We start from the raw sequence: 19,226 nt of genomic DNA, 5'->3' as shown, positions 1-19,226 counted from the left end.
TGATTTCAAAATATCTCAGAATAATTATAATTATAGACCATTATTACAAATTATTTTGTTCTCTCACCCCTCTTTCTCCCTCCAGCATGAAATTTTACAGGATCAGATAATATCAATTAAATGGAATCATTAAGTTTTTAAAGCCTTGCTTTCCCTGGCAATATGGTTATTCAAAACTCTCCTCACTGATATACACTTGATTCTACAGTGGCCTTGTTTTCTTTTTTTGTTCATAACAACAACTCCTCCATTGTTATGGTCTTTCCTCTTTTAACCCTCCTCTTTCTCTTTATTTCTTCTAATTCTCTCTTATTTAGTGAAGAGCAGATTTATTGTTTGACAACAACCCTTGTTTTTCTTATGTCTCCACTTGTCCACCCAAGTTTTCTGAGGTGATGTTCAGACCCTCACCCAACCCTATTCATTAACTTAGCCAGCCTAAGGAACAGTTAAATCCAGTCCAGTAAGAGCCAGTGGTCCCTTTTTAAAAAAGCATAGAAACTGTAATTCCAGATACATTTATTTATTATAGGGATTTCTCACCAAAATGATAGAATAGATGCCAGTAAATATTTCAAACAGTGGGTTCTTTAGACATATTAGTTCATATTTCTAATGAGATGGAAATAGTATAAAGAGTGAAAGATTTTTTTATGTTTTATACAAACTTTTCTTCTTATTAAAGGCCTGATATAATCACTAAAACACAATATCATTTACTTTGTAGATTTCCAGGCCATGGGGTTGAAGAAAGGGATGTTTTTCAACCCAGATCCTTACCTGAAGATTTCCATTCAGCCTGGGAAACACAGCATCTTCCCTGCCCTCCCTCACCATGGGCAGGAGAGGAGATCTAAGATCATTGGCAACACTGTGAACCCCATCTGGCAGGCTGAGGTGAGTGCCATGGTCCCTGAAAAGAAGCCTAAGTGACCAAATGAAATGATTAAGCTTGAAGCAGCTCATGTGCTGTTTCCTTTTCTTGGAGCACCCAACTCAGCTGCTAAATTCATGGCTCTCTTGGTCTTAGAAGAGAGCCATGTTCTCTATGGGTTGCAACTCTCAGAGTTTTTGATAGAGTCCCTAAGGTTGTACCAGAAAACTATTCATTGTAGCTATGCTCAGTAGCCATATAGTAGTCACTTATGCCTAGTAATCACTTCCAAACCTACTCCTGAAAGACAGGAACCTTTCCTTCAACCTTTGTATGTAAGAAGGAAGAGAAGTGTTTTTATCTGAGAATATTCTTACACTTTTTTCTTTTTTTTTCCCAGGGGGAAGAAATACATTTTATTTTACTTTATTTTTTAGTTTTATTTGTATTTTTTATGCAGTTCCCACTTTTTCTCCCTTTCCCCTCCTCCACTCAGTCCCATCTTCTCCCTTCCTCAAGTCAATCTCAACATTAAGTTGTCCATGTCCATGAGTTGTGCATAAATACTCTCTGGTTAATCACTTCACCATCTTTCAATCCATATGCCCTTTCCTCCTTTCCAGCAGCTGAAAATTTATATGTACCTAAGGTTTCTTAAGTATTTAGTCTGTGTTCATTAGATTCCACATATAAGTGAGATCACACAGTATTTTAATTAAACTGATTGGTGTAATTTACTTAGCATGATTTTCTCCAGGTCTATCCATGATGTTGCAAAATGTAAGACTTTCTTCTTTCACTGCTGTGTACTATTTTGTTGTGGAGAGGTACCACAGTTTTTAATCCACTTATCTACAGATGGGCTCTTAGGTTATTGACATCATTTGGCTATTGTAAATAGCACTGCTAAAAACACAGGGGTGCATATATTTTTATATTGGTATTTTGTGATGCTTGGGGTATATTCTCAGAAAAGGAATTGCTGAGTCAAAGGGGAGTTTCATTTTTAACTTTATAAAGATTCTCCATGTTATCTCCCACAGTGACTATACCAGACTGCATTTCCACCAAGAGTGCACTAATGTTCCCTTTTTTCTACAACCTGGCCAGCACTTATTGTGTGCTGATGTATTGATGATAACCATTTTGATAGGCATGAGGAGATATTTCATTGAGATTTTAATTTGTATTTCTCTTATGGCTAGTGATGTTGACCATGTTTTCATACGTCTTTGGGGCATCTGTATGTCCTCCTTGGAAAAGTGTCTGTTCATGTCCTTTGCCATTTTTAAGTGGATTGTTTGTCTTCCTGGTGTTGAGTCATGTAAGTTCTTTATATATTTTGGAGTTAAATCATTTTCCAATATTTCATTGGCAAATATAATCTCCCATACAGTGGGTTCCATTTTCATTTTGATGGTGATTTCTTTAGATGTGCAGAAGGCTTTTAATTTGATGTAGTCCAATTTGTTTTTATTTTCCTTTGTTTTTCTTGCCCTAGGTGATTACATTGGTGAAAATATTGTAATGCAAGATATCTGAAATTTTGCCACCTATGTTTTCCTCTAGCACTTCTATGGTATCAAGTCTTATATTTACTTCTTTTAAATATTTTGAGTATATTCTGATTTACAATGTAAGATGATGGTCTAAATTAATTTTTGAATATCTCAGTCCACTTCTCCCAACACCATTTACTGAAGAGGCTGTATTTACTCAGTTGTATTCTGTTGCCTCCTTTGTCAAATATTAATTGAGCATAAAGATATGGCTTATTTCTGGGCTTCCAGTTCTATCCCATTGATGCATGTGTTTGTTCTTATGCCAGGACCAGACTCTTTTATACAGTGGCCTAGTAGTAAAGTATTGTGTTCTCTTCGACTTTGTTGTTTCTCAAGAATGCTGAGGTTATTTGTTTTATTTTCTGGTGCCATATTTGTTTATGATCTCTGAAATGTGCCATTAGTATTTTAATATAAATTGCATTGAATCTATAGATTTCTTTGTGTAGTATGGACATTTTAATGGTGTTAATTCTTTCTGTCTATGAACATAGTATGTGCTTCACTGATTTATATCTTCCTCAATTTCTTTCCTCAATTTATATTCTATAGTTTTCTGAGTACAGGTCTTTTACTTCCTTGGTTAAATGTATTCCTAGGTCTTTTTTTAAAAAGTGGGAATAGTAAATGGGATTGTTTTCTTAGATTCTCTTTCTGATAGTTCATTATAGGTGTGTAAAAATGTCATTGACTTATGAATATTGACTTTGTATCCCACAACATTGTCAGTATTTACCTAATTCATTTACTAGATAAGTAGTTTTTTTGTAGATCCAATAGAGTTTTCTACATAGGATATCATGTCATCTGCAAAATATGACAGTTTTACTTCCTCCCAATTTGGGTGTCTTTTACTTCTCATTTGATCACTGTGGCTAGGACTACCAGTATTATGTTGAATCAGAATAGTGAAAGTGGACACCCTGTCTTGTTCCTTTTCCTTGTAACTAGTCACACAAGTTAAGGGAAACGTTTTTAGTTTTTATCCATGTGTATCATGGTGGCATTAGTTTTATCTCATGTTGAGGTATGCTTCCTCTATTCCAACTTTGCTAAGTGATTTTTATCATAAATGATCCTGAATTTTATCAAATGTTTTTTCTGCATCCTTTGAGGTGTTCATGTATTTTTTGTCTTTCATTTTGTTTATATGATATATCACATTTACTTCTGTGAATAATATTCTATCAGCCTCGGGATAAATTCCATTTGATCATAGGATATGATCTTTTTGATGAATGGCTGGATCTGGTTTGTAATATTTTGTTAAGGAATGTAGGCTCTCTGCTCATCAGTCATACTAGCCTGTATTTTTTTATTTTTTTGTGTCTTTATCTGTTTCTTCTAATTTATGATGATACTTGTCTTCTAAAAAGAGTTTGGTGAAGGAATAAGTGGTGGCCAAGTAGCTGGAAGTTGAGTCCACTTGCTCTTACACCCAACTTGGGTATTTAACTGATCTGCTGTCAGATAAACTGAACATTCAATAGAATTGTAGTTGATATGAAGTTTGGAAGCCAACAAGGAGAGAAATGCTTTACAATGGGTGGTAAGGAGATTTTTTTTAATTGAAAGGTAAATATTTGTGCATGGTGCCTGCAGCTGTAGTGAGCCAGATGGAGATCATACCTTTGGAGCTCCATCCTCTCCCAGAACAGAAAAGGCACAGACTCACACTGGAAAATACTTGGATACAGAAACTAGGTGAGATTCATGCTATACACACACACACACACACACACACACACACATACACACACAGAGCAAACAGCACACGAAACTATATCCAGATGTGGAGATCAAAGATTTAGGAGTTTTGTGGGACTGAAGCACTGAGTTCCACAAAACTCCTAAAACACAGCAACATCTCACAAAAACAAGCATGTAAAGCAAGCAACCAGAGATGCAGAAACACACAAAAAGAGTCATGTAAAGTGTGAAGGCAAAAAAAAAAAAACTTCAAATTAAAAGAAAAGGAAGAATTCCCACCAAAAGAATTAAGTGAGATTGAGTCAAGTGATCACTGAGACATAGAATTAAAAATAGTGGTTATAAGAATGCTGAAGGAACTCAGTGAGAACTACAGTGAAATTTATGGGAGCCATAAGGAATTTACAGGGAACTATAGCAGCATGAAAGATGACATAATAACTATGAATAAGAACCAGGAAGAAATGAAAAATACAACATCTGAAAGGAATAACACACTGGAAGGAAATATAGCAGGTTAGATGAATCAGAGGACCAAATCGGCAAGCTGGAAGACAAAATAGAAACAAATATTGTGTCAGAGTGACAAAATGAAACAAGATTCAAAAAATGAAGACAGTTTAAGAAAGCTTGAGGACAACATGAAATATGACAGCATTCACATAATAGAAATACCATAAGGAGAAGAAAAATAAGAAGGGATAGAAAAAGTGTCTGAGAAAATAATTGCAGAAAAATTTTCTAAGTTGGTGAGGGAAAAGTCACACAAGTTCAGGAAGCATAGAGGGTACCAATCAGGATGAACCCAAAGAGGCCTCCTCCAATACATGTAATAATAAAAATGGCAATTTAAAAAAATAAACACACCAAGGGAGAAATAGCTAGTTACATAAAAAGAAGCTCTGATAATGATTTCAGCTGATTTCTTAACAGAAACACTACAAGCCAGAGGAATGGCAAGAAATATTCTAAGTAATGAAAAGCAAAGGCCTACAACCAAGACTACTCTACCCAGCAAGGCTCTCAATTAAAATAAAAGGCAAAATAAGGAGTTTCCCAGAAAAAAAGAAGGCTGAAAGAGTACACCTGCACCAAGCCAGCACTACAGGATATGCTAAATGGACTGCTATAAGAAGAGGAAGAAAAAGTGAAAGGGAGAGGAACAAATATGCAAATGGGGAAAAATGAATAAGTGCTTATCAATAATAACCTTAAAACTAAATGGATTAAATGCTGTAATTAAAAGACGTAAGGTAACTAAATTGATATGAAAACATGATCCACACATATGCTGGCTACAAGAGACATAGCTCAGAAAAAAAAGACATACACAGATTGAATGTAAAAACATGAAAAACATATTCCAAGCAAATGGTCAGGGGAAAAAAAGACTGGATTAGCAATACTCATATCAGACAAAATAGACTTTAAAACAAGGGACATAAAAAGAGATACAGAAAGACACTTCATTATACTCAAAGGAAGAATCCATCAAGAAGACATAAACATTATAAACATATATAAACTCAATATAAGAGTACTTGAAAATGTAAGAAAAATCTTGGAGACTTCAAGAAAGGTAGAGACAGCAACACACTTACACCAGGGGATTTTAACACCCCACTGTCAACAATGAATAGATATTCCAAACAGAGAATCAACAAGAATAATGTGACATTACATAACACTCTAGATCAAATGGATTTAATTGATATATGCAGAACCTTTCACCCAAAGGGGCAATTTATACATTCTTTTCAAATGCATATGAAACATTTTCAAAAAAAAGACCACATGGTAGGACACAAAAGAAGCCTCTAAAATGTCAGGAAAATTGACATCATATCAGGCATGTTTTTGGATCACAACGGCTTGAAACTAGAAATCAGAAAAATTATCTTCTGGCCAAGATGGAAGCATAGGTAGATACACTTTGCCTCCTCTCACAACCGAAAGGACAACAACAAATTTAAAAACAAAAAATAACCAGAATTGCAAGAAAATCAAACTGTATGGAAGTCCAAAAACCAAGGAGTTAAACAAAAAGCATTTATTCAGACTGTTAGAAGGGGCAGAGACAGTCGGGTGGAAAGAATGCAACAAGGCAGTGGCTGGAGGACTGGGTGAGCAAGGTTGCAGCTGGCAGACTAGGGAGTCCCACATTTGTGTACAGATAAACTGGAACAACTGGGGGGCAAGACAGACTACACAACCCCGGAATCCAGTGCATAAATAGAAAGCCTCAAAACCTCTAGTAAAATCCTCAGGCAGTTGCACCAGTGGGAGAAACTCCCAGCTTAACAGGAGACTTGTTGGAAAGACCCATAGGGTTTTAGAATGTACACAAATGCACCCACTGGATAATCAGCACTGGAAGGTCCCCATTTGCTTGTAGATGGTGGCGGAAGTTACTGAAACCTGGCAGAGAGCTGAGCAAGTGGCATTGTTCCCCCTTGGACCCATCCCGCCATAACACAGCAATGTAGTTGTCTCCCCCTGGCAAATACTTAAGGCTCCACCCCTTAAAATATAAAAGGCACACCAAGACAAAAAATATGGCCCAAATGAAAAAACAGATCAAAGCCCCCAAAATAGAACTTAGCAATGAAGAGATAGCCAACCTATCAGATGCAGAGTTTAAAACACTGGTAATCAGGATGTTCACAGAAATGGTTGAGTATGGTCACAAAACAGAGGGAAAAGTGAAGATTATGAAAAGTGAAATAAAGAAAAATATATATGGAACCAACAGTGAAGAGAAGGAAACCAGAACTCAAATCAATAAATTGGAGCAGAAAGGAGAAATAAACATTCAACCAGAACAGAATTAGGAAACAAGAATTCAGAAAAATAAGGAGAGGCTTAGGAACTTCCTGGACAACTTTAAACATTCCCACATCTGAATCATAGGAGTGCGAGAATGAGAAGAGGAAGAGCAAGAAATTGAAAACTTATTTGAAAGTATAATGAAGAAGAACGTCCCCAGTCTGGCAAAGGAGACTTCCAGGAAGTCCAGGAAGCTCAGAGAATCCCAAAGAATTTGGACCAAAGTAATCACACACCACTCATATTATAATTACATTACCCAAGATTAAAGATAAGGAGGGATGGGAAAGATGGTGGCAAGGTAGGTGGGAGCTGAACCAACTTGCTCATGCACCCAACTAGGACACCTAGCTGATCTTCTGAAGAACAAAGTGAACAAGAAATGAAATTCTAGGTCATACGTTTAGATGCTAAAGATTGCAGAGGATGTTGAAAAACAGATGGTAAGGAGATTGTGTAGGTCAAAGGGAAGGTCCCTGTAACCTACTTGGGATTGCAGCTGCTGTGGTCCTAGGGTCAGTCTCTAGGGACTGTGGATGCCAAAGGCCATTTGAAGTAGAGCCAGATCATTGATTGTAACTTCACATCTCCTTCCACTCCCAAAGCAGGGCAGCTAATCCCACACCAGGAGAGACCTGGATGCTTGAAGTCACTGAAGGAATAAAGACAGTAGGAGGCACACAGTGGTGGTGTTCCCTGGCTGGGACTGTGGTCACCAGCTGGGACAGTACCATAGAAATCCGGGAACTGGGTGACACCTGGCAATGGGAGGAGTTGGGCTGCGACTGACCGCGACCCAGGTCATTTGGGGACTGGCCAGAGGATTGGGCTGTGTGAAAAGCTGGGCATTGGTTGAGAACAACCAGGTACAACACAGGAGAATTTGCTTTAAAAAAAGGGGGGGGGGCTCTCAGCCACCAGGCAAGCAGCTTTCCTGCTTCACCACAAGGCTAGGGAAAAGGGAGGAATAGGGTCTTGATTTGCTTCAAATAAGGCTGATCAAAGTGGGGCAGTAGAGGCTCATAGAGGTAGCAGTTCCCAGAGAGACTTAATTAAATAGAGGAACTGAAATGCCCTGAAGGGACTTTGCACATCCAAAGTGCCAGGCCAAAAAAGAGGGAGGAGGGGTGCTAGTTGCTCCTACTCTGTGCACCTCAGGGAATAATCAAAGGGTGGCACAACAAAGTGGATTAAAGGTGCCAGCCTGGTGCATATGGACAGTGGGGGCCACTCAGCTCTCTGAGAGCTTGGGCTGGAGGCTGAACAACTGTGAATATTGTAGTGAAGTCCAAGCCCCCAAAGCAGAACCATGGGAAAGGAAAAAGAAAGCAGAGCCTAACCCACTCCTGCATGAAGCATCCAGGAAGACTAGAAGAACTGGCTTAAAATGTTTAAACTCAGTAACAGGCTTTTTATTTCCTTCCAAGTGTAAGCAAACAAGACCTAGAACTATGAAAGGACCCAGAACAGATCCACAGAGAAATCAGAAGCCTAATGCCAACAACTGAGACAAAATTCACTCTGCTTGCTATCCTACAGAACTTGCTTTTTATTATTATTTTTTGTAATTATTATTATTTTTATTTCTCTTCCTTCCATTTAGTTTATTTTGTTTCTCTGATTTCATTGTTTGACTGGTATTCTTTGTTCTCCTTTTCATATTGTGTTTTAATTTCTCTTCCTTCTCTTTACTTGTACTCTTGGTCTTTTGCTTTTTATTATTTTTATTCAGATCATATATTTCTTGTCATATTATTGTTGTTTCAATTCCTAAACACCACCCTTCCCTGGGCTTGGTCCATTTCACTATCTTCCTGAACTTTATTACTCTTGTGGTTAACTTATTTCCTCATACACTTACACCACTTTTCTAGCCCTTACTCTCATTATATTTCACCATCTAACTTAGCATAAGTGCTCTCATTTCTGAAGTCAGCTAACATTCTTTTTCCCCTCTAACAAGAGTCTTATCTCTTTTTCACCTTTTATAAAAATGGGCTAGTTGGGTGAAAAATCATGGTTATTGCTGTACTTCTCCAAAGGATCTCCTATCTCTTTTTTACTTGTTGGTACTTTAATATCATAAAATACTTTCCTGCTGTCTTAATCCATTTCACTTTGGCCCAGCCCCTGATCACATAAAAGAACAGGTTAGGGTTGTGTACACCAATAAACCCTCCAGAGGAGAGAACCTGCCAACAAAGGAGCTACCAACAGGTAAAACCCAAGTACAACAAGAGTACCCACAAACATGGAAGAAAGGGCAAACCTAGAACATCCAGACAAGGAGATCAAATAGACCACACTACTGAGTCCCACAGAACTCCTACCGTAGAAATCACCCTACAAAGACAGTTAGAAAAGCAGAGCATCTGAAATCGCAGAAAAACAAAATGAATCACATAAAATGAATCATAGGCATACCAGAAGGAGAAGAAAAGGAACAAGGGATAGAAACCCTGTTTGATAAAATGATGATAGAAAACTTTCCAAACTTGGAAAAAGGAAAAACCACACAAGTTTAGAAAACACAGAGGGTCCCAGTCAAGGTGAACCCAAAGAGGCCTACTCCAAGACACATCATAATTAAAATTCCAAGTTTTAAGAAAGAATCTCAAATGCAGCAAGGACCAAACAAGAAATGATATACAAAGGAGCTCTGATAAGGTTAGCAGCTGATTTCACAACAGAAACACTGCAAACCAGGAGAGAATGGCAAAACATATTCCAATTAATGAAAAGTAAAAGCTTGTAACCAAGTCTACTCTAATCAGTGAGGCTCTCAGTTAAAATGGAAAATGAAATAAGGGGTTTCCCAGACAAAAAAAGACTGAAAGAGGGATGCTGGGAAGATGGAGACTGAGTAGGACTGAGCGGATTCTAGCTCCTGTACTCATGGGTGAAAATCGTGGCATACCTATAGAGAAACAGCACAATAAACCATCAGTTACAAAGCATTTATGAAATTAAAAGACCAGAGATTGTGACCGACGCTGAAACATTAGACAGCAGCAGAGTCAGCTATGGGAGCTGGGACACACGCGGCCCCTGTGCCGCCACCATAGCAACAGGCCTGGGAGCTGGGGAATCAGGTATGGGAGCCAGACACTCCAAGCCCCTGTGATGGTCCTGGGAGCCAGAGGAGTCAGGTACTGGAGCCAGGACATTCTTGGCCCCTGTGCCGCTGCCATAGCTACAGGCCTGGGCAACAGAAGAGTCAGTTACAGGAGCTAGAACTCTGGAGGCCCCTGTGCCACCGCCATAGAGACAGGCCTGGGTGCTGGAGAGCCAGCTATGGGACCCCGGACATTTTTAACCCCTGTGCCACTGCCATAGCCACGGGACTGGACACCGGGTAGTCAGGTACAGGAGCCGAGACACTCCAAACCCCTGTGACATTCCTGGGCACCAGAAGAGCCAGCTATGGGAGCCCGGACATTCTTGGCCCCTGTGCTGCTGCCATAGTGACGGGACTGGACACTGGGGAGTCAGCTACGGGAGCTGGGACACTCTTGGCCCCTGTGCCGCTGCAGTAGTAACAGGCATGGCCACTGGAGGAGTTGGCTACTGGAACCAGGACACTCAGCAGTGGTACGCAACCAGCGCAGGGACCAGCGCGGGGACCAGTGCAAGGACCAGCATGAGAGTAGGTGGAGACGGAGAATATCAAGATACTTGAAGGAGTATGCACCACTGAACTTCACAGGTATCATACTACAGAAGTTCACACCATAAACCCAGGGTGTCAGAACAGATCAATTTTAGAAGCTGAGACTAAAAAGAAGAGTCTCAAACAATGGGAAGACAAAGAAACAATCCCCAAATGAAAGAAAGAGCAGAAACTTCAGAAAGAATGTTAGATGAAGTAGAGGCTGATCAACTATCAGATAGTGAATTCAAAGCCCTGGTTATTACGAAGTTCAAAGAGCTCACAATGAGTTATCAGAAACTATAGGGGAACTACAATGATCTCTCTGCAAACTACATCAACATAAAAAAGGAAATAGAAAATATCAGCAAGGGACAAGAGGAAATGAAGAATACAATTTCCAAATTGAAGAACACAGTAGAAAGTTTCAAAAGTAGGATAGATGAGGTGGAGGATCGGATTAGCGAGTTGGAGGACAAAGTAGAAAGCATCTCACAGAAAGAGCAAGAAAATGAAAAGAGGCTCAGAAAGAATGAAGAGGGATTAAGAGAAATGCAAGACAATATGAAACGTAATAATATCCAAATAATAGGAATACCAGAAGGAGAAGAAGAAGAACAAGGGATAGAAAATGTATTTGAAAGAGTAATGAGAGAAAATTTCCCTAATTTGATAAGAGAAAAAGTCACACAAATCCAGGAATCACAGAGAGTCCCAATCAAGAGGAACCCAAGGAGGTCCACTTCAAGACACATCATCATCAAAATGGCAAAATTCCAAGACAAAGAGAGAATCTTAAATGCAGCAAGGGAGAAAAAAAGAAGTAACATACAAGGGAACCTCAGTAAGGTTAGCTACTGACTTCTCAATGGAAACACTCCAAGCAAGAGAATGGCAAGAAAAGCTCCAAGTAATGAGAAACAGAGGCCTACAACCAAGGCTACTTTACCCAGCAAGGCTCTCAATCAAGATAGAAGGCCAAATAAAGAGCTTCCAAGACAAAAGAAGTCTAAAAGAGTATGTCTCCACCAAACCACCTCTACAAGAAATACTAAAAAGACTGCTTTAAGAGAAGCAAGGAAAAGAGAGAGACAGAGAGAAACGCAGGTACAAAAATGGCAATGAATAAATACCTATCAATAATAACCTTAAATGTAAATGGATTAAATAAATGCTCCAATCAAATAACACATAATAGCTCAATGGATAAGAAAGCATGACCCACACATATGCTGCCTACAAGAGACCCACCTCAGGACAAAAGACCATCACAGACTAAAAGTGAAAGGTTGGAAACAAGTTTTCCAAGCAAGCAAACAAGAAAAAAAGCTAAGGTAGCAATTCTCCTATCACACAAAATGGACTTCAAAAAAAGGGCCATAAAGAGACGGAGAAGGTCACTTCATTATACTCAAGGGAAGAATCCACCAAGAAGACATTGACATCTTAAACATATATGCACCAAACATAGGGGCTCCCAAATACATCAAGAAAATCTTAGAGGACTTCAAGAAAGATATTGACAGCAACACAATTATAGTAGGAAATTTTAACACACCACTCTCAAAATTAGACAGATCTTCCAAACATATCGACAAAGATATTGTGGCATTAAACAACAACCTAGATGAAATGCACTTAACTGATATATATATAGAGCCCTTCATCCCAAAGAAGCTAAATACACATTCTTTTCAAATACACATGGGACACTTTCAAAGATAGACCACATGATAGGACACAAAATGAGCCTAAAAAAATTCAAAAAAATTAAATCATATGAAGCATCTTCTCTGACAACAAGGGACTGAAATAGGAAACCAACCCCAAAGGAAAAAAACCAAAGCACCCAAAATCATGGAGACTGACTGGTATGCTATTAAACAATGAATGGGTCAAGAATGAAATTAGGGAAGGAATCAAAACGTTCCTGGAAACAAATGAAAATGATCTCACAACAACCCAAAACTTATGGGATACAGTGAAGGCAGTCCTGAGAGGGAAGTTTATAGCAATACAGGCCTACCTAAAGAAGATAGAAACATTTCAAACAAACAACTTAACCCTATGCCTGCAAGAACTCGAGGAACAACAACAAAGACAGCCCAGAGCAAGCAAAAGGACGGAAATAACCAAGATTAGAGCAGAATTAAATGACATAGAAACTAAAAGCACAATTCTAAGGATCAATGAATCCAGGAGTGGGTTCTTTGCAAAGATCAACAAAATAGACAAGACTTTAAGTAGGCTTATCAAGAAGACACAAATAAACACGATCAGAAACGAAAGAGGAGAGATTACAACTGATACCACAGAAATGGAAGGGATTGTAAAAAATTACTATGAAGAAATGTATGCCAAGAAATTTGGAAACCTAGGGGAAATGGACACATTTCTAGAAAAATACAATCTTCCAAAACTCAATGAAAAAGAAGCAGAAAATCTAAATACACCAATAACAGCAAAAGAAATTGAAGCAGTAATCAAAAAACTCCCATAACACAAAAGCCCTGGACCAGATGGTTTCACAGGAGAATTCTACAAAGCATTTAAGGAAGAGCTAACCCCTATTCTCCACAGGCTATTCCAAAAAAAAAAAAAAAAAAAACACAGAAGGATGGAAAACTCCCAAGTTCTTTTTATGAACTCTGCATCATCGTAATTCCAAAACCAGATAGAGACGCAACAAAGAAAGCAATATCGCTAATGAACATAGATGCTAAAATCCTCAACAAAATATTGGCAAATCGCATCCAACAATATATCAAAAAGATCATACACCATGACCAAGTGGAATTCATCCCAGGGATGCAAGGATGGTTCAATACTCGCAAATCAGTAAATGTAATACATCACATAAACAAAAGCAAAGACAAAAACCACATGATCATATCAATAGATGTGGAAAAAGCTTTTGATAAGGTACAACACCCATTTATGTTAAAAACACTCAGCAAAGGGGGAATAGAGGGACCATTCCTCAATATAATGAAGGCCATATATGAGAGACCGACAGCCAACATCATACGCAATGGGAAAAAATGAAAAGCTTTTCCACTAAGATCAGGAACAAGACAAGGATGTCTACTTTCACCACTTCTATTCAATATAGTATTGGAAGTTTTAGCCACAGCGATCAGGCAAGAAAAGGAAATAAAAGGCATCCAAATAGGAAAGGAGGAAGCAAAACTGTCACTGTTTGCAGATGACATGATAATGTGCATGGAAAATCCTATAGACTCTACCCAAAAACTGCTAGAACTAATTAATGAATTTGGCAAAACAGCTGGTTACAAAGTCAATATCCAGAAATCAAAGGCATTTTTGTACACCAACAATGAATCAGCAGAAGCAGAAATGAAGCAAAAAATTCCATTCAATATAGCAAAAACAAAAGTAAAATATCTGGGAATAAACCTAACTAAGGAGGTAAAAAACCTGCATGCAGAAAACTACACAGCCCTGAAGAAAGAAACAAGGAAGACACAAATGGAAACATATACCTTGTTCATGGATTGGAAGGATTAACATCATCAAAATGTCCATACTACCCAAAGCAATATACAGATTCAATGCAATACCTATTAAAGTACCAATGGCATATTTCACAGACATAGAACAAATACTTCAAAAATATATGTGGAATCATAAACGAGCCCGAATAGCAGCTGCTCTTTTGAGAAAGAAGAGCAAAGTAGGAGGGATCACAATACCTGATATCAAACTGTATTACAAGGCCACTGTAATCAAAACAGCCTGGTCCTGGCATAAAAACAGGCACATAGACCAATTGAACAGAACAGAGAGCCCAGAAATCAACCCAACTCTCTACAGTCAATTAATATTGGACAAAGGGGGCAGTAACATAAAATGGAGTAAAGATAGCCTCTTCAACAAATGGTGCTGTGAGAACTGGACAGCTACGTGCAAAAAAAATGAACCTTGAGCACCAACTTACACTATACACCAAAATAAATTCAAGGTGGATAAAAGAGTTAAGTATAAGCCGTGACACCATTAAAGTCCTAGAGGAGAACATTGGCAAGAAAATCTCAGATATTTCACGCAGCAACTTTTTTACTTATATGTCCCCTAGAGCAAGGAATATAAAGGAAAGAATAAACAAATGGGATCTCATCAAAATAAAAAGCTTCTGCATGGCTAAAGAGTACAGTATTAAATTAAAAAGACAACTAACTGTATGGGAAAACATATTTGCCAATGATACCTCAGACAAAGGTTTAATCTCCAAAATATACAAAGAACTTACATGATTCCACTCTAAGAAGACAACCAACCCCATTAAAAAATGGGCAAAGGACTTGAACAGACACTTCTCCAAGGAGGACATGCAGAAGATCCAGAGACACATGAGGAGATACTCAATATCGTTAGCTATCAGAGAGATGCAAATTAAAACCACAATGAGATACCACTTTACACCAGTCAGGATGGCCATCATAAACAAAGCAACAACAACAAATGTTGGAGAGGTTGTGGGGAAAAGGGGTCCTTTGTCCACTGTTGGTGGGATTGCAGACTGGTACAACCATTATAGAAAACAGTATGGAATTTTCTCAGAAAAATAAAAAGTGACCTGCCTTTTGACCCAGCAATTCCACTGCTAGGATTATATCCCAAGAATCCTAAAACATCAATATCAAAGAACCTATGCACCACAATGTTCATAGGAGCACAATTTACTATAGCCAAGAGTTGGAAGCAATCTAGGTGTCCCTCAGTAAATGAATGGATCAGAAAATGATGGTACATATACACAATGGAATTCAATGCAGCAGAGAGAAAGAAGAAGCTATTACCTTTTGCAACAACATGGATGGAACTGGAAAGCATTATGCTGAGTGAAATAGGCCAGGCATTGAAAGACAAATACTGTATTATCTCACCTTTAATAGGAAGCTAAACAACAAAACAAACAAGCAAGCAGGAAAAAAAGAAGACACTGAAATAGAGAACAAGGGGACAGTGACCAGAGGGGAGAGGGAAGGGAATTTAAAGGGAAAAAGGGGGAGGGATTTGGAGGAACAAATAGGAAGGACACAGGGAGGAGAACTAAGGAGGGTGGAAATGGGAAGGAGGTGTGGAGCATGGGGCAGGGGAGGCCAGGATTGGAGAAATAGACAGAAAACTGTACTTGAAAAATAACTAAATAAAATTTTAAAAAAGGAAAAAGCATAGATTACCCATATATACATTCATATAATCATTATATTTTCTTTGTAATATTTCAGCAACTTCATTATCAATTGTGGATTTGCTCTCTTATTTAAGGGATTTTTGTTGTCAGTTATCAGTGATAAAAAAAGTTACTAAACTAGTTAAAAATGTTTTCAGTGTTTTGCAGTTTAAAAACAGTAGTAAAATAGCATTAAAAGTAAAAAAAAAAACAAAAAAAGGAAGACTGAAAGAATACAATTCCACCAAACCAGCACTGCAAGATTTGCTGAAAGGACTGCTATAAGAAGTGGAAGGCAAAGAGTGAAAGAGGTAAGAAGATAAGTACAAATGGGGAAAAACGAGTAACTAACCATCATTAAAAACCTTAAGTATTAATGTGTTAAATGCTCCAACCAAAGTTGTAAAAAGACAAAAAATATAAATTGGTACAGTTATTTTTAACAAAAGGCTTAAAGTAAGTGAATAGATACAAAAACATGACTGTCACATATGGTAACTAGAAGAGGGCCACCTATGAAAAAAGACCTACACAGACTGGAAGTGAAGGGTTGAATAAATAGTCAAAGGAAATTTGCAGGAAAAGAAAGCTGGGTTAAAAATACTTATATCTGATTAAAAAATTTCAAAACAAAGCCACAAAAACAGACACTTCATAATACTCAAGGGAAGAATCCTTCAAGGGCACGTAAACATTGTAAACTTATATGCACCCAACATGGGAGTGCCACAGTATATAAGGAAAGTCCTAGAGGACTTTAAGAAAGATATAAAATAGCTAAACAAAAATTTTTAAAAAGTTGTTATGAGCAGTGGAAAAAATGTCTCAATAGGTGTATTGCATCAAATGTAGAGTGCTTTGAAGATGACTGAAGTTTAAACATGTAAGAATAAATATACTATTTTTGCTTTTTTTTTTAAAGAATGACATAGAGAGCAACACGCATATACTAAGGGATTTTAACACCTCACTGACAAAAATGATAGATCTTCCAAACAAAATTTCAATAAGGATGTTGAGGCATTGGGCAATGCCTTTGTTTAAATGGACTTAACTGATATATAGAGAACCTTTCATCTAAAATAAGAAAAATACATATTTTCAAATGCACATGAAACACTTTGAAAGATAGGCCACATGATAGGTCAAAAAACAAGCCTCAACAAATTCAACAAAGTGGAAATCTTATGAAGCATTTAATCAGACAACAAAGGCCTGAAAGTAGAAACCAATCTCAGTAAAAACAAAAACAAAAACTTGAATTTGTGAAGACTGAATAGCATGCTGTTAAACAATGAATGGGTTAATGAGATCAAAGAAGAAATCAGAAAGTTCTTGTAAACAAATGAAAATGAACTCAGAACAGTCCAAAACTTAAAGGACATAGCAAAGACAGTTTGAGAGAAAAGTTTATAGCTATACAGGCATATATAACATTAATTGACCTTGCTTTACACAATAATTTAACATAGAAAATCTGCCAAAAGAGGAAAGCTTGGTATGAGAGAAAACATGGGATTAGAGATGACTAAACTTTCTCATTCTCATAAGACTTTAGACTAACCTTTCCATCAGAATCAGTATTTGTCTGTGGCAAATGTGTGTGTGTGTGTGTAAGCATGCATGCCAGCACACCAATATGTTTATGTTCACATATATACATACAGTTACTTGCTGAAAAATTAGAAATAAACATTTGTCTCTTTAACTCAAAGAAGAAGATATTTCAAATTAAAAACCTAAGCCTACATCTACAAGAACTGGAGGAACAACAACAAACAAACCCACAGAGAGTAGAAGGAAGGAAATAACCAAGATCAGAGCAGCATTAAATGGCATAGAGTCTAAAAGAATAATTCAAAGGATTAATAAATCTAGAAGCTGGCTCTTTGAAAAGATAAACAAAATGTACAAGCCTTTAATCACAGTCTTTGAGAAGAATGGGAGAGGACCCAAATAACAAAAATCAGAAATGAAAGAGGAAAGATTACAACTGACACCACACAAATAAAAATGATTGTAGGAAATCACTACAAACAACTATATGCCATGAAATTTGAAAACCTGGGCAAAATAGAGAAATTTCTAGTAAAGTATAATCTTCCTAAACTGAATGAAGAAGCAGAAAGCCTGAAGAGACTAATAACAGCTGGTAAAATCAAAGCCATGAAAAATATATCCCAGCACATAAAAGCACTGAAACAGACAGTTGCAGAGGGGAATTTTATAGAACATTTTAGAAAAAAACCTATACTTCTGAGGCTATTCCAAAAATCCAAAACTTGGAAACAAATCTAAAATCTTATTAAGCCAGCATCATCTTAACCCCAAAACCAGATAAAGACAAAAAAAATCAATAAAACAAAATAAAACTACAGACTAATTTTGCTGATGAAAAAGATGCAAAAACCCTCAACAGTATATTTGCTAACAGTATTCATCAATACATTAAAAAGATCATAGCTATGAACAAGTGGGATTCATCCCAATGATGCAAAAATAGTATAATAATCATAAATCAATAAGCATAATACATCAAGTAAAAGATAAGATAAAAATCACATGAATATATCAATAGATGTGGAAAAAGCATTTGATATCTACAGCACATATTTATGATAAAAACACTCAGTAAAGTGGGGGTGAAAGGAACGTACCACAACATAATAATGACCACATATAAAAAACATAGTACCAACACCATTATCAATGGGCAAAAACTAAAAGCTTTCCCACTAAGATCAGGAGCAAGACAAGGATGTCCTCTTTCACCACTTCTGTTCAAAGTAGTATTGGAAGTCCTAGCCACAGTGATAAGACAAAAAAAAGAAAAAGGCATTCATACTGAAAAATAGAAAGTAAAACTGTCACTGTTTGCAGATATTATAATGTATATTGAAAACACTACAGAGTCAACAACAACAAAAAAAAACTTACTCACCTAATAAGTAAATGTGGTAAAACAGCAGAATACAAAGTCAATGTTTATAAATTGAAGGCATTTTTGTACTCCAACAACAAAACATCAGGAACAGAAATCAGGTGGGAGGGAATCCCATTTGTTATAGCAACAAGAACAATAAAATACCTAGTAATAAACCTAACCAAGGAGGTAAAAGACCTGTACTCAGAAAACTACACAACACTGAAGAAAAAATTTAAGGAATACACAAAGAAATGGAAGCATATACCACATTTATGGACTGGAAGAATTAACATAATCAAATTGTCCATACTACCAAAAGAAATTTATAGACTCAACACAAACCCTATTAAAATAATAATAGCATATTTCAAAGATATAGAACAAACATTTCAAAAATTTATATGGAAACATAAATGAATGTGAATAGCTTCAGCAAATTTTGAGTAAGAACAAAATATGAGTGATTGTAATACCTCATATCA

General features: G+C 37.2%; 1 protein-coding gene across 1 annotated transcript in view; it reads left to right on the top strand.

The window, feature by feature from the left end:
- The window catches only part of HECW1 (HECT, C2 and WW domain containing E3 ubiquitin protein ligase 1), a 675,231-nt gene that overhangs the window by 299,692 nt on the left and 356,313 nt on the right, over nucleotides 1-19,226 (top strand). The window contains exon 6 of the mRNA XM_053662971.1: nucleotides 728-897. Within this exon, the coding sequence (XP_053518946.1) occupies nucleotides 728-897 (170 nt within the window). The remainder of the gene's footprint in view (nucleotides 1-727; nucleotides 898-19,226) is intronic.

The sequence above is a fragment of the Artibeus jamaicensis genome, unplaced genomic scaffold (assembly GCF_021234435.1).
Source record: "Artibeus jamaicensis isolate MK-2021 breed Jamaican fruit bat unplaced genomic scaffold, CSHL_Jam_final contig_311, whole genome shotgun sequence".
Lineage (NCBI taxonomy): Eukaryota > Metazoa > Chordata > Mammalia > Chiroptera > Phyllostomidae > Artibeus > Artibeus jamaicensis.
The sequence above is the reverse complement of the archived record's forward strand: the minus strand, read 5'-3'. Positions and strand labels throughout refer to the sequence as shown.